At 38.1% G+C, this 23106-nt stretch overlaps 1 protein-coding gene across 1 annotated transcript in view; it reads left to right on the forward strand.

Moving 5' to 3' along the window:
• Positions 1 to 23106, forward strand: part of NRG3 (neuregulin 3) — a gene marked incomplete at its 5' end in the record, with an annotated part of 1035788 nt that overhangs the window by 997714 nt on the left and 14968 nt on the right. Inside the window, 2 exons of the mRNA XM_034663597.1 lie at positions 2233 to 2335; positions 8736 to 8862. Coding sequence (XP_034519488.1) covers positions 2233 to 2335; positions 8736 to 8862 — 230 coding nt within the window. The remainder of the gene's footprint in view (positions 1 to 2232; positions 2336 to 8735; positions 8863 to 23106) is intronic.

Consider the following 23106-nt stretch of genomic DNA (forward strand, 5'->3'; position numbering starts at 1 on the left):
GAGCCGAAGGCAGACGCTTAACTGCTGTGCCANCCAGGCGCCCCTATTTATAGATACTTTTTATCAGGATGAGGTTCCCTTCTATTCTTAGTTGTTGAGAGTCTTAATGAGNGCGCCCCTATTTATTAGATACTTTTTATCAGGATGAGGTTCCCTTCTATTCTTAGTTGTTGAGAGTCTTTTAGAATGAATGTTATATTTTGTTAAGTAATTTTTCCCTCTAATCTGATAATTAAATAATTTTTTCTTGACTGTTAAAATTGTGAATCACATTGATTAATTTTAAAATATTAAACCAACCTTGTATTCCTTGTATAAAACCCATTTGGTCATTATGTATTACTTTTAACATCTTATTGGATTTGATTTTCTAAAATTTTGTTAAGAATTTTTGCATGTCAATCAGGGACATATGTCAATATGCTATTCTCTTTTTATGTCTTTGTCTGGTTTTGGTATAAAGGTAGTGCTGGTATCATAGAATGAATTGTAATGTGTTCCCTTCCCTTCAATTTTAAGTGATGAGAAGACTCCAAGATGATAGAAGACAATGGAATCCAAAGGAGTTAATCTTTGACAGAAATATAACACTTTCCCCCACTGAATCATTCTCTAATTTTATTGTGCATGCAATATACCTGAAACTTTCTTTTAAATAAAGATTTTGATTTAGAAGGTCCAAAATGGATGCTGTACCATGTTGGCATTAACGACAACAAAAAAATTCCCCTATTCTTACATGGTTGATGCATGTTCTGAAGATTTTCACTCTATTTAGTGGTTCTCAAAGTGTATTTCACAGACCAGCAGCATCAGAATCACCTTGGAAACCTTGCAACTTTTAAAAAAAAATGCAAATATTCTGTCCCCACTTCATAACTCCTAAGTCATTAACTCTAGGAGAGAAAGTAGGTGGCAATCTGTCCTTCAGTAGTTCTCAAGGTGAATCCAATGCGCCTTAAAATTTGAGAACTACTGTACTATGTTAAGAGAGAAACAAAAAGGATATACGCAGATGCAGTTAATTTTGTATATTTTGTGTTATAAGTAGAGATGATTTATACTATTCAGATTTCCTTTTCTTTATAATATATATATGGGAGACCTGAAAGTGAGGGAGAGTAAGTCAGATGTTTGGTAGTATGGAGAAGGTATGGGTAACCATTAGAAAAATGGAGAAGCAAGCTGATGAGGTCATTAGTCACTATCAGATGTCTACTTAAGTAATGCCATTGCCAACTTTTATTGATGCCCATTTTCCTGATTGTATAATCTTCTCTTCTAATTCTGAGCCGCTCAAGGTAAAGGTATGAAAAAGGCAGCTTCTTGGATTTGTATGCGGTTATTCTGCCAAATGGGTAAAAGGGGAGGAGAAGGAGATCAGTAGTTGAGGGTATTTGCAAGAGAGTGAATGACTGTAATCATGGATCATAGTCTCTCTGCTGTGTAAAGAAGGAAAATTAAGACAAGAGGATCATTAACAGATAGAAAGTTAGGAGATCTGTAGATAAAAAGGTCTTGATGAGCTGGAAGAACTGTTTCTAGAAACTTATTTCAAAAATGAGCTGAGAGTGTAAATGGTAATGGCTAAAAAAGTGAGATGCTTATTTTTGAATTCTTATTTTTTTGTGATAAGAAGCTATAAGATATAACCTTGGTAATAGAAGTTGAAATTACTGTGCCAGATCATTGGTATTGAGGAAGTCAAGAATGGGTGAATAAATATTCACATACGTATTGAGGTTCTCTTTCGTTAGTAACGTCAATCATAGTAGTGGATGGACGAATGGGAGACAGACAGCCGAGGACCAAATCAGAAAATACAGTGGCTTCAGTATCACATAAAATAAATTGGAAGTCATCACTGGCACAGAAAAATTCTGGCGGACACATTTGTTTCTCTAGAAGATTATTTTGGGCCCCACCATAATTTCAAAAACATATGTCCCAGTATGTGCTAAATTTATAGAATGTCTTTTGATAGTAAGATTCATAATTGTGATATCTGGGTATAAGTGTGTTTTAACCATGCAAATACAAAAAAAAAATAACAACCAGCTAGCCTGTAGTTGATTGCAAAGAAATTGAATCATAATAACTTCCTCGTTTTTTCCTATTCATGACAGGGACAAAAAAAAGTTTGCTTTGAAAAGCTCCTACCAACTCAGAAGTACAAGGATGGAAATTGTGCCCGTCTAACATCCATTCTAATTCTGTTTTTCAAATTCACAGAGAGTGAAGAAGTTTATCAAAGGCAGGTGCTGTCAATTTCATGTATCATCTTTGGAATTGTCATCGTGGGCATGTTCTGTGCAGCATTCTACTTCAAAAGCAAGTAAGCCATCTCTCTCAAGTGTTAAAAGGTTACTTTTCAGAGAAAGCACTTTGTCTTTCTTTAATTTCACAGTCTGTGCTCCAGGCAGAGGGATCTTGTGCACATGGGTCCATCAAACACCTGTGAATGACTTAGAATCTTCTATAGACTGGGGGGAGTATATGCAGCATGTGTATACGTGTGTGTGTGTGTGTGTGTGTGTGTGTGTGTGTGGTTTATCTTTGGTGCACGTAGTGATCATTCCTCTCTGTGATCATGAACACTCCATGTTCTTTGCAGGTTTTGATTACCTGCCAAAAGGAAAGGCTCAGTGTCTGTCTGTCACTAAGAGGTTAACACTTGTGAACAGAGGGGCCATTGGTGTAGACCTGAGTATTATCAACAAATATCTAGACTTTTCTGGGGAAAAAATACTTTTCCTTTCATAGTATTGTTACCTGATACCCATAAAGGTTTCAGCCAAATATGAAATATGGATACCATAAGATCGACTTTGGTTCATCAGTTGGTAAGCACATCTCGAATATACTTCCCTGCTAAGAAATTGAAACTTCTGGGGTACCTGGCTGCTCAGTTAGAAGAGCATGTGGCTCTTGATCTTAGGGTTGTGTGTTCGAGCCCAACGTTGGGTACAGAAATTACTTATGTAAATAGATACACTAACTTAAAAAAAAAAAGAACCCAAAACTTCTGCTGATAAAGGCGCTGATTTTGACTAATAAAGTATAATAAAATATATACATACCTATATATACATACAAATATATTTATTCCAAATGAACTTTGATAAAGGTATTTTATTTATGGAAATTTATTTAAGTCTTGCAAGCCTTAAGAAGTTGGCACATATTCTATTCCTACAGCTTGTGTGAAATGCAAGCCAATGTGTAATTGCTTTTCATTGGACCTATATTTGTCTCCCCATTTGCTCTTCTAAAAATGGGTCCATTACCAGATATAGTCCATGACACCTGTCTGCATGTTGTATATGTTGATCTTTAAAAAGAACAGCAATTATGATTTTAAAAAATAATGGAAACTTGGTATGAATCCATAATTAGTAACTATTATTTTTTAATGAACTATTTCAGAATAGGTTTAGATTTTCAGAATTACTGTGAAAATAGTACAGATAGATCTCATATAACTCAGACCCAGTTTCCCCTAATACTGATGTCTTATATTAGTATGTTGCATTTGTCACAATGAATGAAGTAATATTCATACTGTATTACTAACTGAAGTTCATATTTTCAGATATCCCTAGTTTTTACCTAATGCGCTTTGTTCCAGGCCCCCATCCAGGCCCCCATCTAGGGTACCACATCATATTTAATTGTCACGTCTCCTAGGCAATTCTTGGCTGTGACAGTTATTAGTGTTCATTTTTGAGAACTTACTCTTTGTCAGGGACACTGGGCTTTGCATGTATTATCCCCCAATCCTCACAACAATTGGAATTGTTCCTTATTGCTGCATTTTTCAAATAATAACAGAATTTAATTTTAAAATATTAGTTTGTCAAAGCCACACAGATGGGGTCTTAGAATTTCCACAGTCCTTGTTGAAATTGCATGCTGGAAACAACCCTACCACATTGGCTCCCACGGTCCTCCCGCTAGATGGTGGAAGGTGAAACTGTTTAGGGTGAATCAGGTATATCGTGCCCTGGTACAGCCCCCATAGTGCTTGGAGTGTCCTCTAGGGAGCTTATGTGGCGTATTTTCAGGATTTTACATGCATCACTCACACCTGCATTCAGATCACCAGGCAGCCACTTGCTTGTTATGTATTATTAGACAAATTGCATCCAGTCCCTCAGCCTCAGTTTCCTTTTTGGTAAAATATGGCCGAAAACAATATTTACCTTATAGAATTTGCGAGGGATTAACGGGATAACAGTGTAGCGAGCAGAGCATAGCATTCCAAGAAGTAAATAATGAAGGCTTGCTATGGTTAGCATCTACGGTTTTCCACCCTGGAACTTGGAGGCTGAGTAACTACAGAGTGAAGTGCACGCACCGGAGCATGAGAGGGGTAATCACACGCTGCAGGGCGTTCGAAGGGTCTCCCCGCAAGTGCTGTGTACAGGAAAGAAATTGTGTATTTAACAATAAGCAAATTACCATCAAGTGGTGGTTAATCACTTATTTTTAGAGTATAATTTGTAGTTGTACCACATGTAAAGGAAAGACTGATTATGACAATCACAAGAATGGAGAGCAGCTGGATGACTCGAGGACCTCCATCTTCACGGCTGTCAGTCTCTCCCTCTCTAGGCAGCATGTGGGCTGTGAGGCGAACACCTCCTCCTGGGGCTCAGTGAGGTGTCGGGGTTTAATGGAAACACTGTGCAACATCATTCATTATGGGGGACTCCAAGAACTGAGCCAGGGGAGGAACACTAATCAGGATGTTGTCTTTCTGACTGCCCAGCTGGGACACATTTTTATTAAAAATCAAATAAGAAAATGTGAGAATAATAATAAAGTAATAATAAAAATTGAAGCCTTTTCCAAGTGGAGTTATATTTCTCATTAGAGACCTAGAGTGTATTTCCTTCTAGCACAATTTCCAGGTAGGTCTTCCTTTATTTTTCTCTGCCTGAGAAGAGTGCTATACCTCACATGAAGCATCTAATCTATATAGCTGAAAGCAATGCAAATTTTTATAGCACATTGGCACATGTGTCTTTCCACCCATTCCTGGAATTCTAATTCCCATCCCCAGATCTCAGGGATAATAGCGTAGGCAGACTCTACCTTGATTTTTCCTTACTTTCACACATAACATAAGGTTGTTAATATGTGTATCATTTGTTTGACTTCATCTTGGAAGTGCCAAGTCTTCTAGAATTCTAGGAACTCCCCATCATTGGTTTTTAAATAAATGTACTTGAGCTAGCATTCTATAGACTGGGATATATACCTCCTAGCCAGAGAAAATCAGGAGTTACCCAAAAGCTCACATTCCCTTGGATCATCTGTATTTTATTTCCCATAATCCCTCAGATCCCGCCACTCTGGTCCTTTGTCCATTGTCTTGGGACCCTTGGTATGGCATGACCTTGCCACATGGACTATTATAGCAAATTATTCACAGGTGAAAGTTTGAAGGCAGATAACATGATGAGGTGGAAGTGATCAACACCGTCTTGGATTTAGAGGATTTTCTGAGTGAACTGAACCTCCACAACCCATAGGACACAATGAAAGAAATTTTCTTCTCATCACTTCCAATAAGCCCATATAGTCCCATAGGTTGTTAATGGAACTATTAGTTGAGCTATTCAAATCTGGCTGATGGGGCTCACATGGCAACTATAAATTCTTCTAGGTTTCTTTTTACTTTCAACTCATATGGGCAAGAAGTGTGAGGCTGCCTATAGTAGTTCTTAGTAGACTTGGGAAATGTAAGACACAATTCAATTCTGAAAAAAAAAGGAACTGAGATAGGAGAGGAGATGTTCCAGGAAACAGAAGTTAGGACAAATAATGACCACAACTGGGAAAAACAGAAGGAAAAAAGAAAAATGGTGCTCCCAGTAAAAACCAGCCCTGACTATAGGTTATCACCCTCCGAAGTCAAAGATTTTAGCCCAAGGAAAGCCCGTTGAAGACAGCCAGTGAATGCTCTGGTATGCAGCTTTGATTCTCTTGAGCAGTCCTCCAGTTGCTAAAAAAAAGATGATAAAAGTTGCCTTGCTCTGACCTGAGATAGCCCACCTCCAATGACAGGTCAACGTGAGGCTCTGAAGGCCTAGATTTTTACCCCAACTTAGGGTGCAAGGCCATGCTGGTTTCAGAGCCCCTCAAGGGATTTGCTGAGCTCTTCACTGAGACTGCATTATGTTCCAATTTCTCCCTCAATCCAGTTGCTTCCCTTCCTTTGATTCCACAGGTGTTGATCCAAGGAGCCTCCCCTAATAAAATTCCTGCATGCTGTCTTCCTCCCAAGCCTGCTTTGCTAGGAACCCATCCCGCAACACTCCCAATAATGCCAACCAGTGGACTTGTGATACCTGATAGTCCACAACTTCCATGTCATTTCTTTCTGATGAACTGGACCAGAGAAACTTAAAACTCCACCAACTATAAAATGTTAACACTGACACTGTTAGGCTAGTAGGGTTCCAGCATGCAATGCCCCTATCTTGTCTTTCCCAGAGCATTGACTCTTGTGAGAGAGCTAATGGTATTGTAATCAGACACCTCTCATGTCCTGGTTCGCATTTCCTGGATGAGGGAGGAAAGAGGAAAAACATATGTGTTTGGGACAGGGTAAGGATGGTAGAGAAGGAGGCTGGTTCAGAAAGGAAGGCCTGTTTATCCTGGAATATTAGTGAGTCAGGACTTGAGTGAGAAGCCAGTAAAGGAAAGCAAATTATAAAAGGATTTAGGAAACTGTAGTCACACATTTTTATGAGGAAAATTCCTTTAGAAGTTAGCATTTCCCATTCACTGAATTACTGAATTACTGAAAAGAGAGTTAATGTTTCTACTATTTAATCCTTAGGAGAGTAACCGGATCCTTACTCTGTGCCAAGCCCCCTTTTACTGCCTCATGATAATTTACTCGGATAGAACCTCCGGATCTCCTGTTTCCTTTGTCAATGAATCCCTGATGGGATTTTGTGGCTATAATGTGCTTCATAAAATGCTGATATGATAGATTTATTTTTAACAATAGGCTACAGATTAGCTGTTAGGAAATAGATTATTACAACTGGATTAAAGCAACTGAAAGCACTGGAGATAAATGCTCCCCAAACAATTGAAAAGATAAAAGAAACTTTTTAACAAACAGAGCTACATGACTGCTGTTGTAAATTCAAAAGAGTTAATGATGCTCAGAGCTTCCAAATCCGGTAGCCAACATTGTCGCTTGCTTGTGAGAGATGCAATTAATACAACCCTTTCTTTTATCTTTGAGCCAGTGTTCTAATTCCTCTCTAGGATCTGCCCATACAACTAAGCTTGCTAAATGATGGGAAGGGGAGCTGATCAACACTTTACAGGTATTCTCACATTTAGTTTCCACAGTATCCATGGAAGTTAGCTTTTACGACACCATGGACAGATGAGGAAACCAAGGCTCAGAGATGTTTAGGAAAACAGCCCTTTTGATTTAGGAAATCAAAGCAAAAGTGATGGGTAGCAGAGCTGGGCTTCAAATCACAGTCCGTCTGATACCCAAGCCCATTCTCAGGAAAAGCTCTCTGCAGGAGACAGTGCACATACTGAACCAAAGGCTCTATCCTTGACAGGGACCTTGGGAAGAGTTCAAAGTTTGGGGTGAGCGGGATGATTCTGCAATATGTGTGTCTGTGTGTGTGTGTATGTTTATGGGTACCGAGTCTTCGGCTGATAGATAATTACTGTAAAGCCCTTGGAAGAGAGCGGTTCATAAGGCAGTAATTTGTTGAATCCTTCTGGTGTAGCCATTGTATGACTTAAGCAACAGTCACCCACATATGCAGGCAAGAGTACTTTACTCAGAGTCCAAAACTTGAGAATAGTCTCAGTCTTCCCACCAAGAAGCTGTGGGAATATGGGCACATGGTTTGACATCCCAAGTGGTGGCTGAAAGTACAGAGTATTCAGCCAAATGGGCTGGGTTCAAATTCAGCTCCACCACGTACTAGCAATGTGACTCTGGAAAAATTATTTAACTTTTCTGTGCCTCAGTTTCCTCATATATTAAATGAGGATAGGTTAATGCCTCATCACACACATCTTCACTTATCGTGAAGAATAAGTGGGTGGATATATGGAAAACAGTTAAAATGATGTTTGGCACATAGTAGGTGTTCTTTCAAGAGTTAACTATTTTTTTTAATTATTATTTACAAAGTAGAAATAAAAATCTTTACATTCGGGTCTAATGGTAACAATAAATGAGCTGTTTCTAAATTGGAGAAGAGGAAATATACTCGTGGAATATATGCAGGCCATGCCATCAAGCTACACATGTTTGGAAATGTAAATGTAACAAATAGAGATGTAACTTTGCAGCTATGTTATGTGTGGCTGCTAGGTCCAAGCTTCAAATTTTTCCACTGGTTACTTCAGAGCATTTCTAATCCTTTGCAGCTGAGCACTAAGGCTTAGGGACCTCTTGCCTCCCTGGGGGCCAGGATGATGCATTATGCTTCTGTCTGACTTTGGCGCACCATTGGGTGTGAATCCCAGGATGTTGATGGATAAAACCAGCTTCTCTCCAGATTAGAAGTTATCTAATGCAGTTGCTAGGTTGAAAACAAAGGAAGGATTTTCTTTTTAACTGAGTTTTCCAGCTTTAACAAATGACAAATATAGATGTTGGGAATGAATGAACCCCCAAAATATGAATAGAATAAACTGATGCAACTATTTATGTGTTTGTTCATTTAAACCTGCAGGAAACAAGCTAAACAAATTCAAGAGCAGCTGAAAGAAACGCAAAATGGTAAAAACTACAGCCTCAAAGCATCCAGCACAATGGCAAAGTCAGAGAACTTGGTGAAAAATCACGTCCAGCTGCAAAGTGTAAGTTACCTGTCTATACATCTCTTCCCCCAGCCCACCTCAGTGCTTCCAGTTCGGAGGGGATGAGGATCTTTGGATCAGACTTGTCTTTTTTTTTTTTTTTTAGTACTTTGTAGATTTTTCCTTAAATCATCTTGCAGTTCTGTGTGTGTGCACGTGCACATGTACAAGTTGAAACAGAGAAAAATTAAATCTCAGCTTTTGATTACAATCTGCAGTATAAATTAATCTCTGGAAGCAAAAAAAGCTTCACTTGTTTGTTTCATAATAACTTATTACATTCTTACTCTGTGTCGGAAATTGTGCTGGGCACCAGGGATGCAATGTTCCCTACCTGATGGGAACTTACCTATGGTAAGAGATACAGACACCAGACCCAGAGGGGGTATGTGGGTTGAGATGGCTGACATTGCGATAGATTGGAGAGGAAACCAAAGGGAGGTGGATGGGTGAAAGGTTCATCAGCTAGTCAAAGAGCAAAGGAAAAGAGAAAAACAGAAAAAGAAAGAAAGAAAGAAAGAAAGAAAGAAAGAAAGAAAGAAAGAAAGAAAGCAAGCCATGGAATCCTGAGAATGTGTATTATATTCAAGCAACTTCAAGGTAAGGGGTTTGAGAGATGTCAAAGTTACAGTCAGTATGTCCTAATACCAGACCTTAAATAGATAGCAGAACTTGAAACATGAGCTCTTTGAATCCTACATTCTTTCTACAGTTGTTTTAATCATTTCTGAGATATATTGCAAAACACTTAGTTAAAGACAAACAAATATCATCTAAGACATCCTGAAATATTCCTACCAGGGTAGAAATTCTTTGCCCCCATATAAGATGGCACTTCCAGATTCTGAGACACAAAAGGAAGGAACAAAGGCCATGGTATAAACCTAGTATTTGAGTATAATAGGCAATCACCTAGGACATATTCATGCCCCTCCAAATGCATAAATCACTGGGAATTTATACATCATTTGTGATTCTAAAAAATCATTACCCAGAAGGTCACCATTTGCTATGCATAACAGATGTACTTCGATGTTTAGTGTGCAATTCATAAATCAGAATCGCTTCCTAGCAAAGTTTTGTTAAACTTGTAATCATAGTTATGTGGGGACTGTTCTTTTCTGTAACGGAAGGGATGCTTTTGCTAATGATTTTTGAGAATTATCTCACCACCCTAACACAAATGCAGTGATGGGGGGTTTCAATTCCTTAGCAACTGGACCTGCTGACGATAAACAAGCCCCTAGTTAAGATAGTGAGGATGGATGTTAATCAGTAATGTATTATTGCATTATGGAAGAAGGTCCAGCATGAACTGAACTCAACTTCAATTTGTACAGAGGTGACTGGTTGTTTTCAAGGGAGAATGAGGGAATAGGGAGAGGAGGCAGCGGGGGCGTGACGAGTCAGGGAAATGAAAAATCAAAGAGTTGGTCAGTGTACTAGTCAGCTGCGTCTGTTAGCTGGCAACTAGGATTTTAGGGGTTTAGGATTCTGTGCTTCCACAGAGACAGGGACACAGAGGTCCTATCCTTCCTAATTACAGTTCGAAGAGTTGGCTTTCAGGTTCTTGAGAAAGAAACTCCTGAGCTGTAGCAGATAAATCTACATGTCAAAATGACAAAGGGCAGCTTACATTTATAAGCCTTTTTCAAGTAAATGATCCAAGAAAGGCAGGTCAGGGGCCTTTCCTCCGGTGTAGGGGTTGCAACACTTGAAAGATTTGGGGGCACATTGGATTTTCTTTTCTTTTTCTTTCCCTCTCCGGCTCACCCATACCCACATTTTGTATGTGAGCCAGGGAAGCAGAGGGTGGGCTCAACTGGATCATTCGCACAGGGCCCAAGATAAGATGTGGGAAAGTGTCTTTTTATATTCTTCCTTTTGGGATAAAGAGAGTATATATAGAATTTTTTTTTCCTTTGAGTTGGTGTGTGGTCAGCTAGGACAATAGATTTCAAGGGATCATCAGTTTTAGGCTGGGCTGGGAGTTCAGGCAGAGAATCAATAGGAAAGGATGGCTCGTAAGGACTGTGAAGAAGGAGAGCGAGGTGCATTGAGGAGACACATGTAGGCTTGCCATAGCACCCTACACTTTGCCTGCCTGGGCCCAAGGGACTGCCTGAGTGGGTCCCTTTAACCAGACTAGACTGGAGTAAATAAGTTGCTCTCCCAGAGGCACATATCAATTTAAGTGCTAGAAAGCAATGTGGATCGCTACCAGCTTTGTTATACCTTTGTCAACATTTCTTTTCCTAATTTAATAGGAGAACATGGTACTTTTTTAAATTTACATTTAACTATTTGACTATGTAGTATAATCTCAGTCCATATATTTCTAGTCAGATGTTCAGTCTGGTGAGTTATGTCCCTGTTCATACTCTCGCTCCTACTTTTGTTGTAAGACTCAAGTAACAATTGGACTGTAGTTTTTCATGTTGTATATTATGGGAACAAATAGTAATGGAGAATATATATCACTAATGCATTGGAAAGGGACAAAAACTTTTAAGAGCATTTACTCTCTTTCCACTTTATGCTGAAGATATTCAAGGAGAAGTATAGAGGCCATCCATGCAGCTGGAAGCCAGGTAGCCCTGGTCTGAGGGCAAGCAGTAATCTGAGGTGGGGCTCAAATTTTCTGCTTGAATATTGGAAAAAGCAAACATATTGGAGAAAATTCAGTAAATTAGGGTTTTTTGTAGGTCTCTATTTTATTTTCTTCTGGCAAGATCTATAAGGAAATACCAACATCAATGTTAAAAGCAAACAATGATAAATGAAATCGTGATCATCGTAATAGCAAACATCATAGACTGAGTACATACACAGAATCATGCTAAATGATATAAATACATCGCCTCATTTCGTCCTAACAGCAAAGACTTAATTTACACCCCCTGTGTGCAGAAGAGGGAAATGAGACTCAAAGCCTGAGAAAGTTTATCTCTGACAGACTGCTGGTGAATAGCAGAAAGGCACACATGTCTTTATAACTCATGGTTCAACAGGGGGCAGTGTTGCCCCAGAGAACTTTTGGCAAAGTGTTAACAACTTGAGAGGCATCTAAGAGCAGAGGGCAGAAGGGCTGATACACTCCCAAACTATTAGAAGTTATAGAGCAATACAGTAATGTGGCGGGATACAAAATCAACGCTCAGAAATCAATTGCATTTCTATACATGAATAATGAGACTGAAAAAAGAGAAATTAGGGAATCCATCCCATTTACAATAGCACCAAAAATCATACATTACCTTGGTTAACTTAACCAGAGACGTAAAGGACCTATATCCTAGAAACTATAGATCACTTTTGAAAGATATTGAGGAAGACATAAAAAGATGGAAAAATATTCCATGCTCATGGATTGGAAGAATTAACATAGTTAAAATGTCCATACTACCCAGAGCAATCTATACTTTCAATGCTATCCCGATCAAAATACCAAGGACATTTTTCAAAGAACTGGAACAAATAGTCCTTAAATTTGTATGGAACCAGAAAAGGCCCCGAATCTCCAAGGAACTGTTGAAAAGGAAAAACAAAGCTGGGGGCATCACAATGCCGGATTTCGAGCTGTACTACAAAGCTGTGATCACAAAGACAGCATGGTACTGGCACAAAAACAGACACATCGACCAATGGAACAGAATAGAGAACCCAGAAATGGACCCTCGGCTCTTTGGGCAACTAATCTTTGATAAAGCAGGAAAAAACATCCGGTGGAAAAAAGACAGTCTCTTCAATAAATGGTGCTGGGAAAATTGGACAGCTACATGCAAAAGAATGAAACTTGACCACTCTCTCACACCATACACAAAAATAAACTCCAAATGGATGAAAGACCTCAATGTGAGACAGGAATCCATCAAAATTCTAGAGGAGAACATAGGCAACAACTTCTATGACATCGGCCAGAGCAACCTTTTTCACGACACATCTCCAAAGGCAAGAGAAATAAAAGATAAAATGAACTTATGGGACTTTATCAGGATAAAGAGCTTCTGCACAGCCAAGGAAACAGTCAAAAAAACTAAGAGGCAGCCCACGGAATGGGAGAATATATTTGCAAATGATACTACAGATAAAAGACTGATATCCAAGATCAACAAAGAACTTCTCAAACTCAATACACAAGAAACAAATAAACAAATCATAAAATGGGCAGAAGATATGAACAGACACTTTTCCAATGAAGACATACAAATGGCTAACAGACACATGAAAAAATGTTCAAAATCATTAGCCATCAGGGAAATTCAAATCAAAACCACACTGAGATACCACCTTACGCCAGTTAGAATGGCAAAGATAGACAAGGCAAGAAACAACAATTGTTGGAGAGGATGTGGAGAAAGGGGATCCCTCCTACATTGTTGGTGGGAATGCAAGTTGGTACAGCCACTCTGGAAAACAGTGTGGAGGTCCCTTAAAAAGTTAAAAATTGAACTACCCTATGACCCAGCCATTGCACTACTGGGTATTTACCCCAAAGATACAGACGTAGTGAAGGGAAGGGCCATATGCACCCCAATGTTCATAGTAGCTCNTCCACAATAGCTAAATCGTGGAAGGAACCGAGATGCCCTTCCACAGATGACTGGATTAAGAAGATGTGGTCCATATATACAATGGAATATTACTCAGCTATCAGAAAGAACGAATTCTCAACATTTGCTGCAACATGGACGGCACTGGAGGAGATAATGCTAAGTGAAATAAGTCAAGCAGAGAAAGACAACTATCATATGATTTCTCTCATCTATGGAACATAAGAACTAGGAAGATCGGTAGGGGAAGAAAGGGATAAAGAAAGGGGGGGTAATCAGAAGGGGGATTGAAGCATGAGAGACTATGGACTCTGAGAAACAAACTGCGGGCTTCAGAGGGGAGGGGAGTGGGGGAATGGGATAGGCTGGTGATGGGAAGTAAGGAGGGCACGTAATTGCATGGTGCGCTGGGTGTTATACGCAACTAATGAATCATCGAACTTTACATCAAAAACCAGGGATGTACTGTATGGTATGGTGACTAACATAATATAATAAAAAATATTTTAAAAAAAGAAGGGCTGATACATATTCCACAATGTACAGGATAGCCCTCCTCCCTCCAAAGGAAAATTATCCTACCCAAATATCAAGAGTAGTGAGGACATCCAGAGTCCAAGCTCAAGTTGCATAGAGCATCCATTAGGAAATTCTGAATGCCCTGCACAGGTGTTCCATCATTATTTCTACTACACAGAGGATGATGGGTTATCCAGGTACACTAGAATCCTTGGGAGGGAAAATTTCCTGCTCGGACACCATATCAGGCAAATCTGTCTTTATTTTATCTGGAAGCCCAGGTTAACTACTTGAAATTCTTAGCAAACTGCAGTGTTTAACAAATGAATGTCTGCATCTGGCGTTCCCTTAAGTTCATTAAACATTCATGGGGAAGGGTTTCACTTTACAGTCATTTAACAAGATGTGAAACACCTAGTCCAGTGAAGCAACATGATACTCTGGAAACAATTGACTCGGAGGCTGCAGAACTAGCCCTGGCAGTTCCGTAGAAGCATCTAGCGCCTTACCATCATTTGTGTTTCAGAGAGAAGAATTGACTTCATGTACTTTGTCCTGGGTGAGAGAGGGAGCTGGAGCTAGCATTATAACCTCCAGATTGAGTGACACTTCTCAGGCTGGTTCAGGGAGCAGAATGACAAGTCATTAAAAGAAAGATGAGCCCTTCTTTCTTAAAATCAAGAGAATATATACCTATGTGAAAAATAAGGGAATAAAATTATACACTCCTTCCCACCCTTTTTTCAAGAACCCTCTCAGGAAAGATAGGTTTATGGGAGTAACATTCAGTGAGGAAGAATTGGAAGATAATATTTGCACGCATTAGGAGAGTCATAAGAATTTAATGCCTAACACAGCCTGGTTAATTGGTAGAGAGAGGAATCCATTTATTCTGTAATACTTACTGAACACTTCTCTGTGCCGGGCACTGTATGAAGAGCTTACAAAGTACAAACAGAAGAGATGGATCGTGACCTCCTGGGGCTCTCAGGCTCCTGATAGAAACAACTATGTAATTGTATACAGCAGTTGTTCACTAATGTAGATACATGAAGTCACAGAGCTATCAGAGAATGAAAAAGGACATCTACGGTTGTCTGGGGGAGAACAAAATTCTGCCCAAAGTAGGTGACCTACGAAGAACTGAGTCTTGGGAGTGGGTTGATGTTTGTCAGATAGCTGTCAGGGGGTTGGTCAGAAGAGGTAATTTCTTTATAGCGTGAATCAATGTTAACTTTGAATAGTTCTAGTTTAAAACTTGATCTCTTGTTGTATATAGCAAATTCTAACTTACTGATTCACTATAGATGCATACCTTCATCTATTCAAATATATATTAAATATTTAGTAAGGACCAGGCACTGCATTAAGGACCAGGGATATAATGATGCCCCAAAATGACAGTGTCCTTACTTTCAAGGAGCTTACTGATTACTGTAGGTGATAGGTATTAATCAGATAATTCCACAAACGAATCTGCCAAGCCCTCAGTCACTAGTGAATAGTCCTGTTAGAGCTTCTAGAAGGCAGGCCTGGGAGCTGACCTGGCAATATGAGAATGGCAAAGAGCTCTCTCAGAAGAGGAAATGATGGCATGTGCTCAGTCCCCCTGGCTGAGAGGGGCATATGGTTTAGGTGAGAAGGTGGGTCATATGGGGTGGGAGTGAGGGGGAGTGCTTGCTGTAGCCCGTGTGTAGAAAGGGTATCTTGGTTCCATGGAAATGGGTTGATGTTTGACTGCAATCGGTATCGTTCTTCCTGCTGGGGATATGGTATGAAGTTCCACAAGAGCGGTCAAATTGTTTTTAATTACTTGCATCAGAAATCACGCTTTAAAATATACCATAACCACTCATTTTCACCATGCTCTGGGCTCCTAAGTCAGACCTCCAGTAAAGAACATTTGACACAGTCATAGAGGAGCTGGGAGCAATGCAGAGAGACAGACATTTAAAACCCTTTAAAAATATCCTCCTTCCTGCCTTTATTGCCTGGGGTTGCAGATCAGGTGATTATCAGCTCTGTCATCATTGCTTTCCAACACAGACACACTTCCATTTAACCTTCTGACTCCGGCGGCGTGCATCAGGCAGATCTGGAAACAACATTGCCGCTCTCCTTCCAACATGAGCCTGCTTCATTCGACATGTCTGTTGATTTCAGTGCACCATCAACACGGTGTTAGGAGCAAGGCAGGTGATGGTGTAAACAACAGTGGAGGTCCTCAGCACCCAGGAGCACCCAGGAGCACCCACAGGACGGGCTTTCGGGAAGGCCAGTCATCAGGATGAGTGCTTCCCCAAGAAATAACAGTCCTGACCAGGGCCTCTGTGGGTGTTTAAAAGGAAATCAACTTAGCTCATGTTGAAAGGACCAGTGAATGGACCGTGGCATCTCCTTATTAGGTATTAAAGTGACATTTGGTACATTATACTGAATGCGGTATTAACAAAACAGGTACACATGCAAAAAGTCAAGATCTGTATGAGTGCAAGGAAAGAACATGGAGTCAACTACCATACTTGTGACCGTGCACAGAAATGTTACTGGAAAGGGCCAGATGGGCAGCTTTACTGGAGATATTACCTCATGGATAAAATTATGCAGACCGTAACCCCTCCCAGCGATGGAAGTGTATAAATTTTGGAAGGAGCCGTAAGAAATGCTTTCAGCATAAAGCATAAAAATGTCCAAAGGCTATTATCGTGGCCAGTTAAGCTACCTTTAAGGAGATTTGTTGCAGACTGTTTGCTGAGTGGATTCTGCACCTTGAGGGCCTATAGCTGAAAATAAGAGACTGAAGTCTACCTGTAGACTAAATTCCTCTTCTTTTCCTCCTCCTTGTCTCTTCCTTCGTCTTCTTCTTTTCCTTCTTCTGCTTCTTTTTTTACTGTATGTATCTTCTGCTTTAAAACATTTAAAAAAACCTTTTTTTATTTTTTAAAGTAGACTGTTTTTTAAGGCATTTTTCGATTTACAGAAAAGTTGCAAAAATAATACAGCGAATTCCCATATACACTCTACTCAGTCTTTTCCTGCTAGCATCGTATATTAACAAGTTACATTTGTTAAAATTAATGAACCCATAGTGATGCCTTGTTACTAACTTAAATCCAGAGTTTATTCAGGTTTCCTCAGTTTTTACCTAATTGTTTCTGTCCCAGGATTCCATCCAGGATACCACATTACATTTGGTTGTCGTATATCCTCTTGGCTAGGACAGTTGTTCAGATTTTCCTTGTTTTAGAGGCTCTGACAGTTTTTAGGAGTCGTGGTCAAGTATTGTGTAGGTGCTCCTCTACTGGAATTAGTTTGATGTCTTTCTCATGATTCGATTGGAGTAATGAATGGGGTTTGGGGAGAAAGAGAACCGAGATAAAGTGCCAAATCATCACTCATCAAAAGTGCACATTATCAATATGATTGAACACTGTTGATGATTACTTTGTCACCTGACGTAGTAATTGCTAGGAGTCTCCACTGTGATCTCACTCTTCCCTTCCTTTCTATAGAGTTCCCTTTGGAAGGAAGTGACTCTGTGTAGCCCTCACTTGAGGAATGGGGAGTTATGCTCCCCCTTTGTAAAGGCAGAGTATCTGCATAAGTTATTTGGAATGCTACTGCAAAGAGTTGATCTCTTGTTCCTCACTTATTTATTAATTCCATGATTGATCTAAGAGTATGAATTCACGGATACTTATTTTATACTTTGAGTTATAATTCAATAAATACTTTTTTCTTATTTTATATCAACTTCATTCAGCTGTGGCCATTGGTAGCTCTCTCAGTTAGTCCCTGTGTCATTTTGACATACTTCGCCAGTTCAGTACAGGTTTTCTGGAGGTTTTTGTTGGGTATGTCCTTGCTTCCAGGCCCTCTCAGCAGACAAATCAAAGATGTATCTGCTTCTGTGCAGTACTTTTGCCTTTAGTCTGCAGATTTCACTCGTTTCCAAAGTTACTTAGGACAGCATGCCCCCTGATCCCCACGTCCCACTAATGTTCTTTCATATATTTATAATTCAGTTTCCTTTAGCAGAGTTTGTATGCCTTCCTGGAATCTCCAGATCTCCTAAATGATACTTATTTTGTTAATCTATAGGTTTCTTTAGTAGATACAGGGTGATTAAGTTTACCTATTTCCTTTTGCATGAACTTTGATGACATGTCTTTCAGTAAATGGGTCCATTTCAACTAATATATCAAATTTGAAGGCATACAGTTATTCATAATGTCCTTTATTAACCATTTTCTGTCCATGGGAGTAGTAGCGATGGCCTCTTTCACTTCTGTTATTGATAATCTTTTCTCTCTCTTTTTTTTTTCTATTCTGGGTTAGCCTGACCAGAGATTTATCAATGTTATTGATCATTTCAAAGCATCAACTCTGCTTTTGTTGGTTTTCTCTATTATCCCATTTTCAATTTTATTATTTCTCTAACTTTTATTATTTCTCTCCTGCTTGTTTCAAGTTTAAATTACTCTTCTTTTTTGTATTTTCCTAAGGTGGAAATTCAGATGACTGATTTTAGATATTTCTTCTTTTCAAATATAGGAATTTAATGTTGTAAATTTATCTCTAATCACTGCTTTAATTACCTAACACAAATTTGATAAGTTGTATTTTCGTTTTCATTTAGTTAAAAGTATTTTAAAATTTCTCGTTTCTTTTCCTTGACCGTTCTGTTACTTAAAAGTATGTTGTTTACTTTACAAGTAGTTTTAGATTTTCCAACTATCTTTTTCTTATTGATTTCTAGTCTAATTTCAATATGGTCTGAGAATATACTATTTATGATTTCTATCTCTTAACAATTTCTTCAGTAGAGCATGAGACTCTTAATCTCAGGGTTGTTAGTTTGAGCCCCACGCTGGGTGTAGAGGTTACTAAAAAAATTAAAAATCTTTTTAAAAAATTTCTAAGATGTATTTTATGGCCAAGAATGTGATTTATCTTGATGAATGTTATCTGTGAGCTCAAAAAAAAAAACAAACCAAAAACAGTGTAGACTACCACTTTAGAAGAAGTATTTTATGAATATCAATTAGATGCAGTTGTTTGAAAGTGCTATGTGGATCAACTATATCCTCAATGATATCCTGACTGCTGAATCCGTCAATTACTAATAGATGGGTGTTGAACATTCCAAGTATAATAGTGGATTTTTCTATTTCTCCTTGAGGTCTATCAGTTTTTGCCTTCTGTATTTTGAAGCTATGTTGCTAGGCGTATAAATGTTAAGCACTGTTTTATCTTCTTGGAGAATTGGCCCCTTATCATTAGGTAAATGATACTTTTTAAATCATTCTTTGTCCCTAAAATTTTTCCTTGTTCTGAAGTCTGCTTTGTCTGAAATGATTATACCTACTCCAGTTTTCTTTTGACCAGTGTTAGCATGATATATTTTTACCTCCTCTATTACTTTTATTCTAACTCTGTCTTTATATTTAAAGTGGGTTTCTTGTAGACAAGGTATAGGTGGGTTTTTTCCTCATACATGCTGATAATCTCTGTTTTTTAATTGGTGTATTTAGACCATTCATATTTAAAGTGACTAATGATATAGTTCAATTAATATCTTCTGTATTTATAACCATTTTCAGTTCTTTGCACCTGTTCTTTGTTTCTTTTGTTCTTTTCTATTTCTTCCTTCTCTGGTTTTAATTATTTAGTATAATTCCATTTTTTCTCCTCTTCTAACGTATCAATTATACTTCTTTTTATCATTTTTTAGTGGTTACCCAAGATTTTATAATATATATTTACAACTAATCCAAGTCCACTTTCAAATACCTGGTTAGTCCAGGTATTTTATAACTGGGTATTCCCAATTCTTTTCTCCTGTTCTTTATAAAATTGCTGCCAATCATTTAATTTGTGTATATACTGTATCCACAATACATAATTATTTTGAACAGTTTTTTCAATTTGATCTATTAATAATAAGAAAAATAAAATATTTTAATTTACTTCTACTTATTACTTCTTTGGCATTTTTCCATCTTTGGGTAGATCTTAGTTTCTAACCTATATCATTTTGTTTCTCCTTGAAGAGCTTCTCTTAAAATTTCTTGCAGGACAGGTCTGCTGGTGATGAATTTCCTGTTTTTTGTTTGTTAGTTGGTCTAAGAAAGTCTTTATTTCTCCTTTCTTTTTGAAGGATAATTTAACCAGAGATATATTTTCAGTTTGGTGTTTATCTCTGTTAATACTTTAAGTATTTTATTCCTGTCTTTTCTTGTCTGGTTAGAATTCCAGTGTATTTGTTAATCTTTTTCTTCTATAACCAGTTTTTATTTTATTTTCTTTGGTTTTGTTTTCAGCATTTGTTTTTATTTTTGTTATTTTTTTCTTTCTCTTTTCCTTTTTTAAAAAAATACAGTTTGAATATGATATGCTGTGATGTAGATTTTTTTGGTATTTATCCTTTATGGTGTGTTTTTTTAAATAATTTTTTATTATGTTATGTTAGTCACCATATGGTATATCCTTAGTTTTTGATGTAGTGTTCCATGATTCATTATTTGCGTATAACACCCAGTGCACCATGCAATATGTGCTCCTTAATACCCATCACTGGCCTATCCCAATCCACCACTTCTCCTTCCCTCTGAAGCCCTCATTTTGTTTCCCAGTGTCCATAGTCTCTCATGGTCCATTCCCCCTTCTGTTTACCCCCCCTTCTTTCTTCCCTCCCTTCTCCTACCAATCTTCCTGCTATTTCTTATGTTCCATAAATGAGTGAAACCATATGATAATTGCCTTTCTCTGCTTGACTTATTTCACTTAGCATAATCTCCTCCAGTCCCGTCCATGTTGCTGCAAATGTTGGGTAATCGTTCTTTCTAACGGCTGAGTAATATTCCATTGTATATATGGACCACATCTTCTTAATCCAGTCATCTGTTGCAGGGGATCTCGGCTCCTTCCACAATTTAGCTATTGTGGACAATGCTGCTATGAACATTGAGGTGCATATGGCCTTTCTCTTCACTACATATGTATCTTTGGAGTAAATACCCAGTAGTACAATTGCTGGATCATAGGGTAGCTCAATTTTTATCTCTTTAAGGGAACTCCACACTGTTTTCCCAAGTGGCCGTACCAACTTGCATTCCCACCAACAGTGTAAGAGGGATCCCCTTTCTCCACATCCTCTCCAACATTTGTTGTTTCCTGCCTTGTCCATTTTTGCCATTCTAACTGGTGTAAGGTTAGGTATCTCAATGTGGTTTTGATTTGAATTTCCCTGATGGCTAATGATTTTGAACACTTTTTCATGTGTCTGTTAGCCATTTGTATGGTGTTTTGATATTCTGTGACCTTCCTGCATCTATGGTTTGGTGTCTGTCCATAATTTTGAAAAGTCTCAGTCACTATTACTTCAAATATTTATCCTGCTCCATTTTCTTTCTTTTCCTTCAGTGACTCCAATTATGCATATGTTATACCATTTGAAATTGTTCAACAGTTTTTCAATTTTATCATTCATTTTTTCCTTTCTTTTTTCTCTCTCTTTTTTTTTTAAATACTGTTTTTGTTTTGTGTTTCATGTCAGGAAGTTTCTATTGATTAATACTCAAGTTCCCTGATTCTTTCCTTGGTTGTGTCCAATCTAAAGATGAATCTATCAAGTGCATTCATCATTTATATTACAGTATTTTTTATATCTAGATTTACTTTTGAGTATTTCTTAGAGTTTCCATCTCTCTACTTACACTACCCATCTTTTCTTACATGCTGCCTACCTTTCCCTTTACAGCCCTAAGCATAGTTATCGTGCTTGTTTTAAATTCCATGTCTGATCGTCCCAACTTTTCTGTGGTATCTGAGTCAAGTTGTGGTGCTTATTTTGCATATCTATCTATCTATCTATCTATCTATCTATCTATGTAATGCCTTATAATTCTTTGTTAAAAGGTAGACATGATACATTTGGTAATCTTGAGGTAAACAGATATTTAGTGTAGGTGTTATGTTAATCTGGTTAGCAGTGGGTTTCATTTAATGTTTGCTGTAGCTGTAGATGCCAAGTGCTTTAAAATCCACTAGTGTCTTTTATTTTGTCTCTGATTGTGCCTTTGGGTTCTCCTGAGAACTCCAACCAACCCTGGATAGGAATACAGCAACTTAAACCTGAATCTCATGTTAAATGTGGCCACTGAAATGAAAATGATTCTCATAAAGTCTGTGTGAGAGAGGAAAAATCCAAAATAATCAATTTTGAAAATAAATTTGTGTTAATTGACCAAAATAGTACAATTGAAAGCAACTGTATAACAACAATGCAAGCATTTGAAAGAAAAGATTTAGAACATAGTATCTACTGTAGATACTATGACTAGGAAGAACAAATCAGAGGTTGATTCTGTTCAAAACTTTCATCCGGGATTTTGACCAAAGCCTTTTAACTCCAGGATCAAAAGTTTTATTCAAAGCAAAGGCTATATGCACCTCATATGTTTATTGCAGCATTATTTACAATAACTAAATTATGGAAGCAGCCCAAGCATCCATTGATAGATGAATGGATAAAGAAGATATGGGAGATATATATATAGAGAGATATATCTATAGAGATAAATATATACATATATATACCCACACAAACAGATATATCTATATATACTCACACATACAGAAATATTCAGTCATAAAACAGAATTAACTCTTGCCATTTTCAACAACATGGATGGAGCTAGAGAGTATAATGCTAAGTGAAATAAGTCAGAGGAAGACAAATACCATATGATTTCACTCGTATGTGGAATTTAAGAAACAAAACAAGTTAACAAAGAAAAAAAGAGACAAACCAAAAAACAGACTCTTAATTATGGAGAACAAACAGATGATTACTAAAGGGGAGGTGGGTAAGGGGATAGGTGAAACAGGTGATGGGAATTAAGAGCACACTTGTCTTTTTTTTTTTTAAGATTTTATTTATTTGAGATAGAGCAAGATTGAGAGAGAGAGAGCACAAGCAGGGGGAGCAGCAGGCAAAGGGAGAAGCAGGCTCTCCACTGAGCAGGGAGCCTGACTCAGGGCACAATCCCAGGATTCCAGGATCATGACCTGAGCTGAAGGCAGACGCTTAACCAACTGAGCCATTCAGGTGCCCGGAGCACACTTATCTTGATACATGGAACTGTTGGATCACTATATTGCACACCCA

The sequence above is a fragment of the Ailuropoda melanoleuca genome, chromosome 6 (genome assembly GCF_002007445.2).
Source record: "Ailuropoda melanoleuca isolate Jingjing chromosome 6, ASM200744v2, whole genome shotgun sequence".
Lineage (NCBI taxonomy): Eukaryota > Metazoa > Chordata > Mammalia > Carnivora > Ursidae > Ailuropoda > Ailuropoda melanoleuca.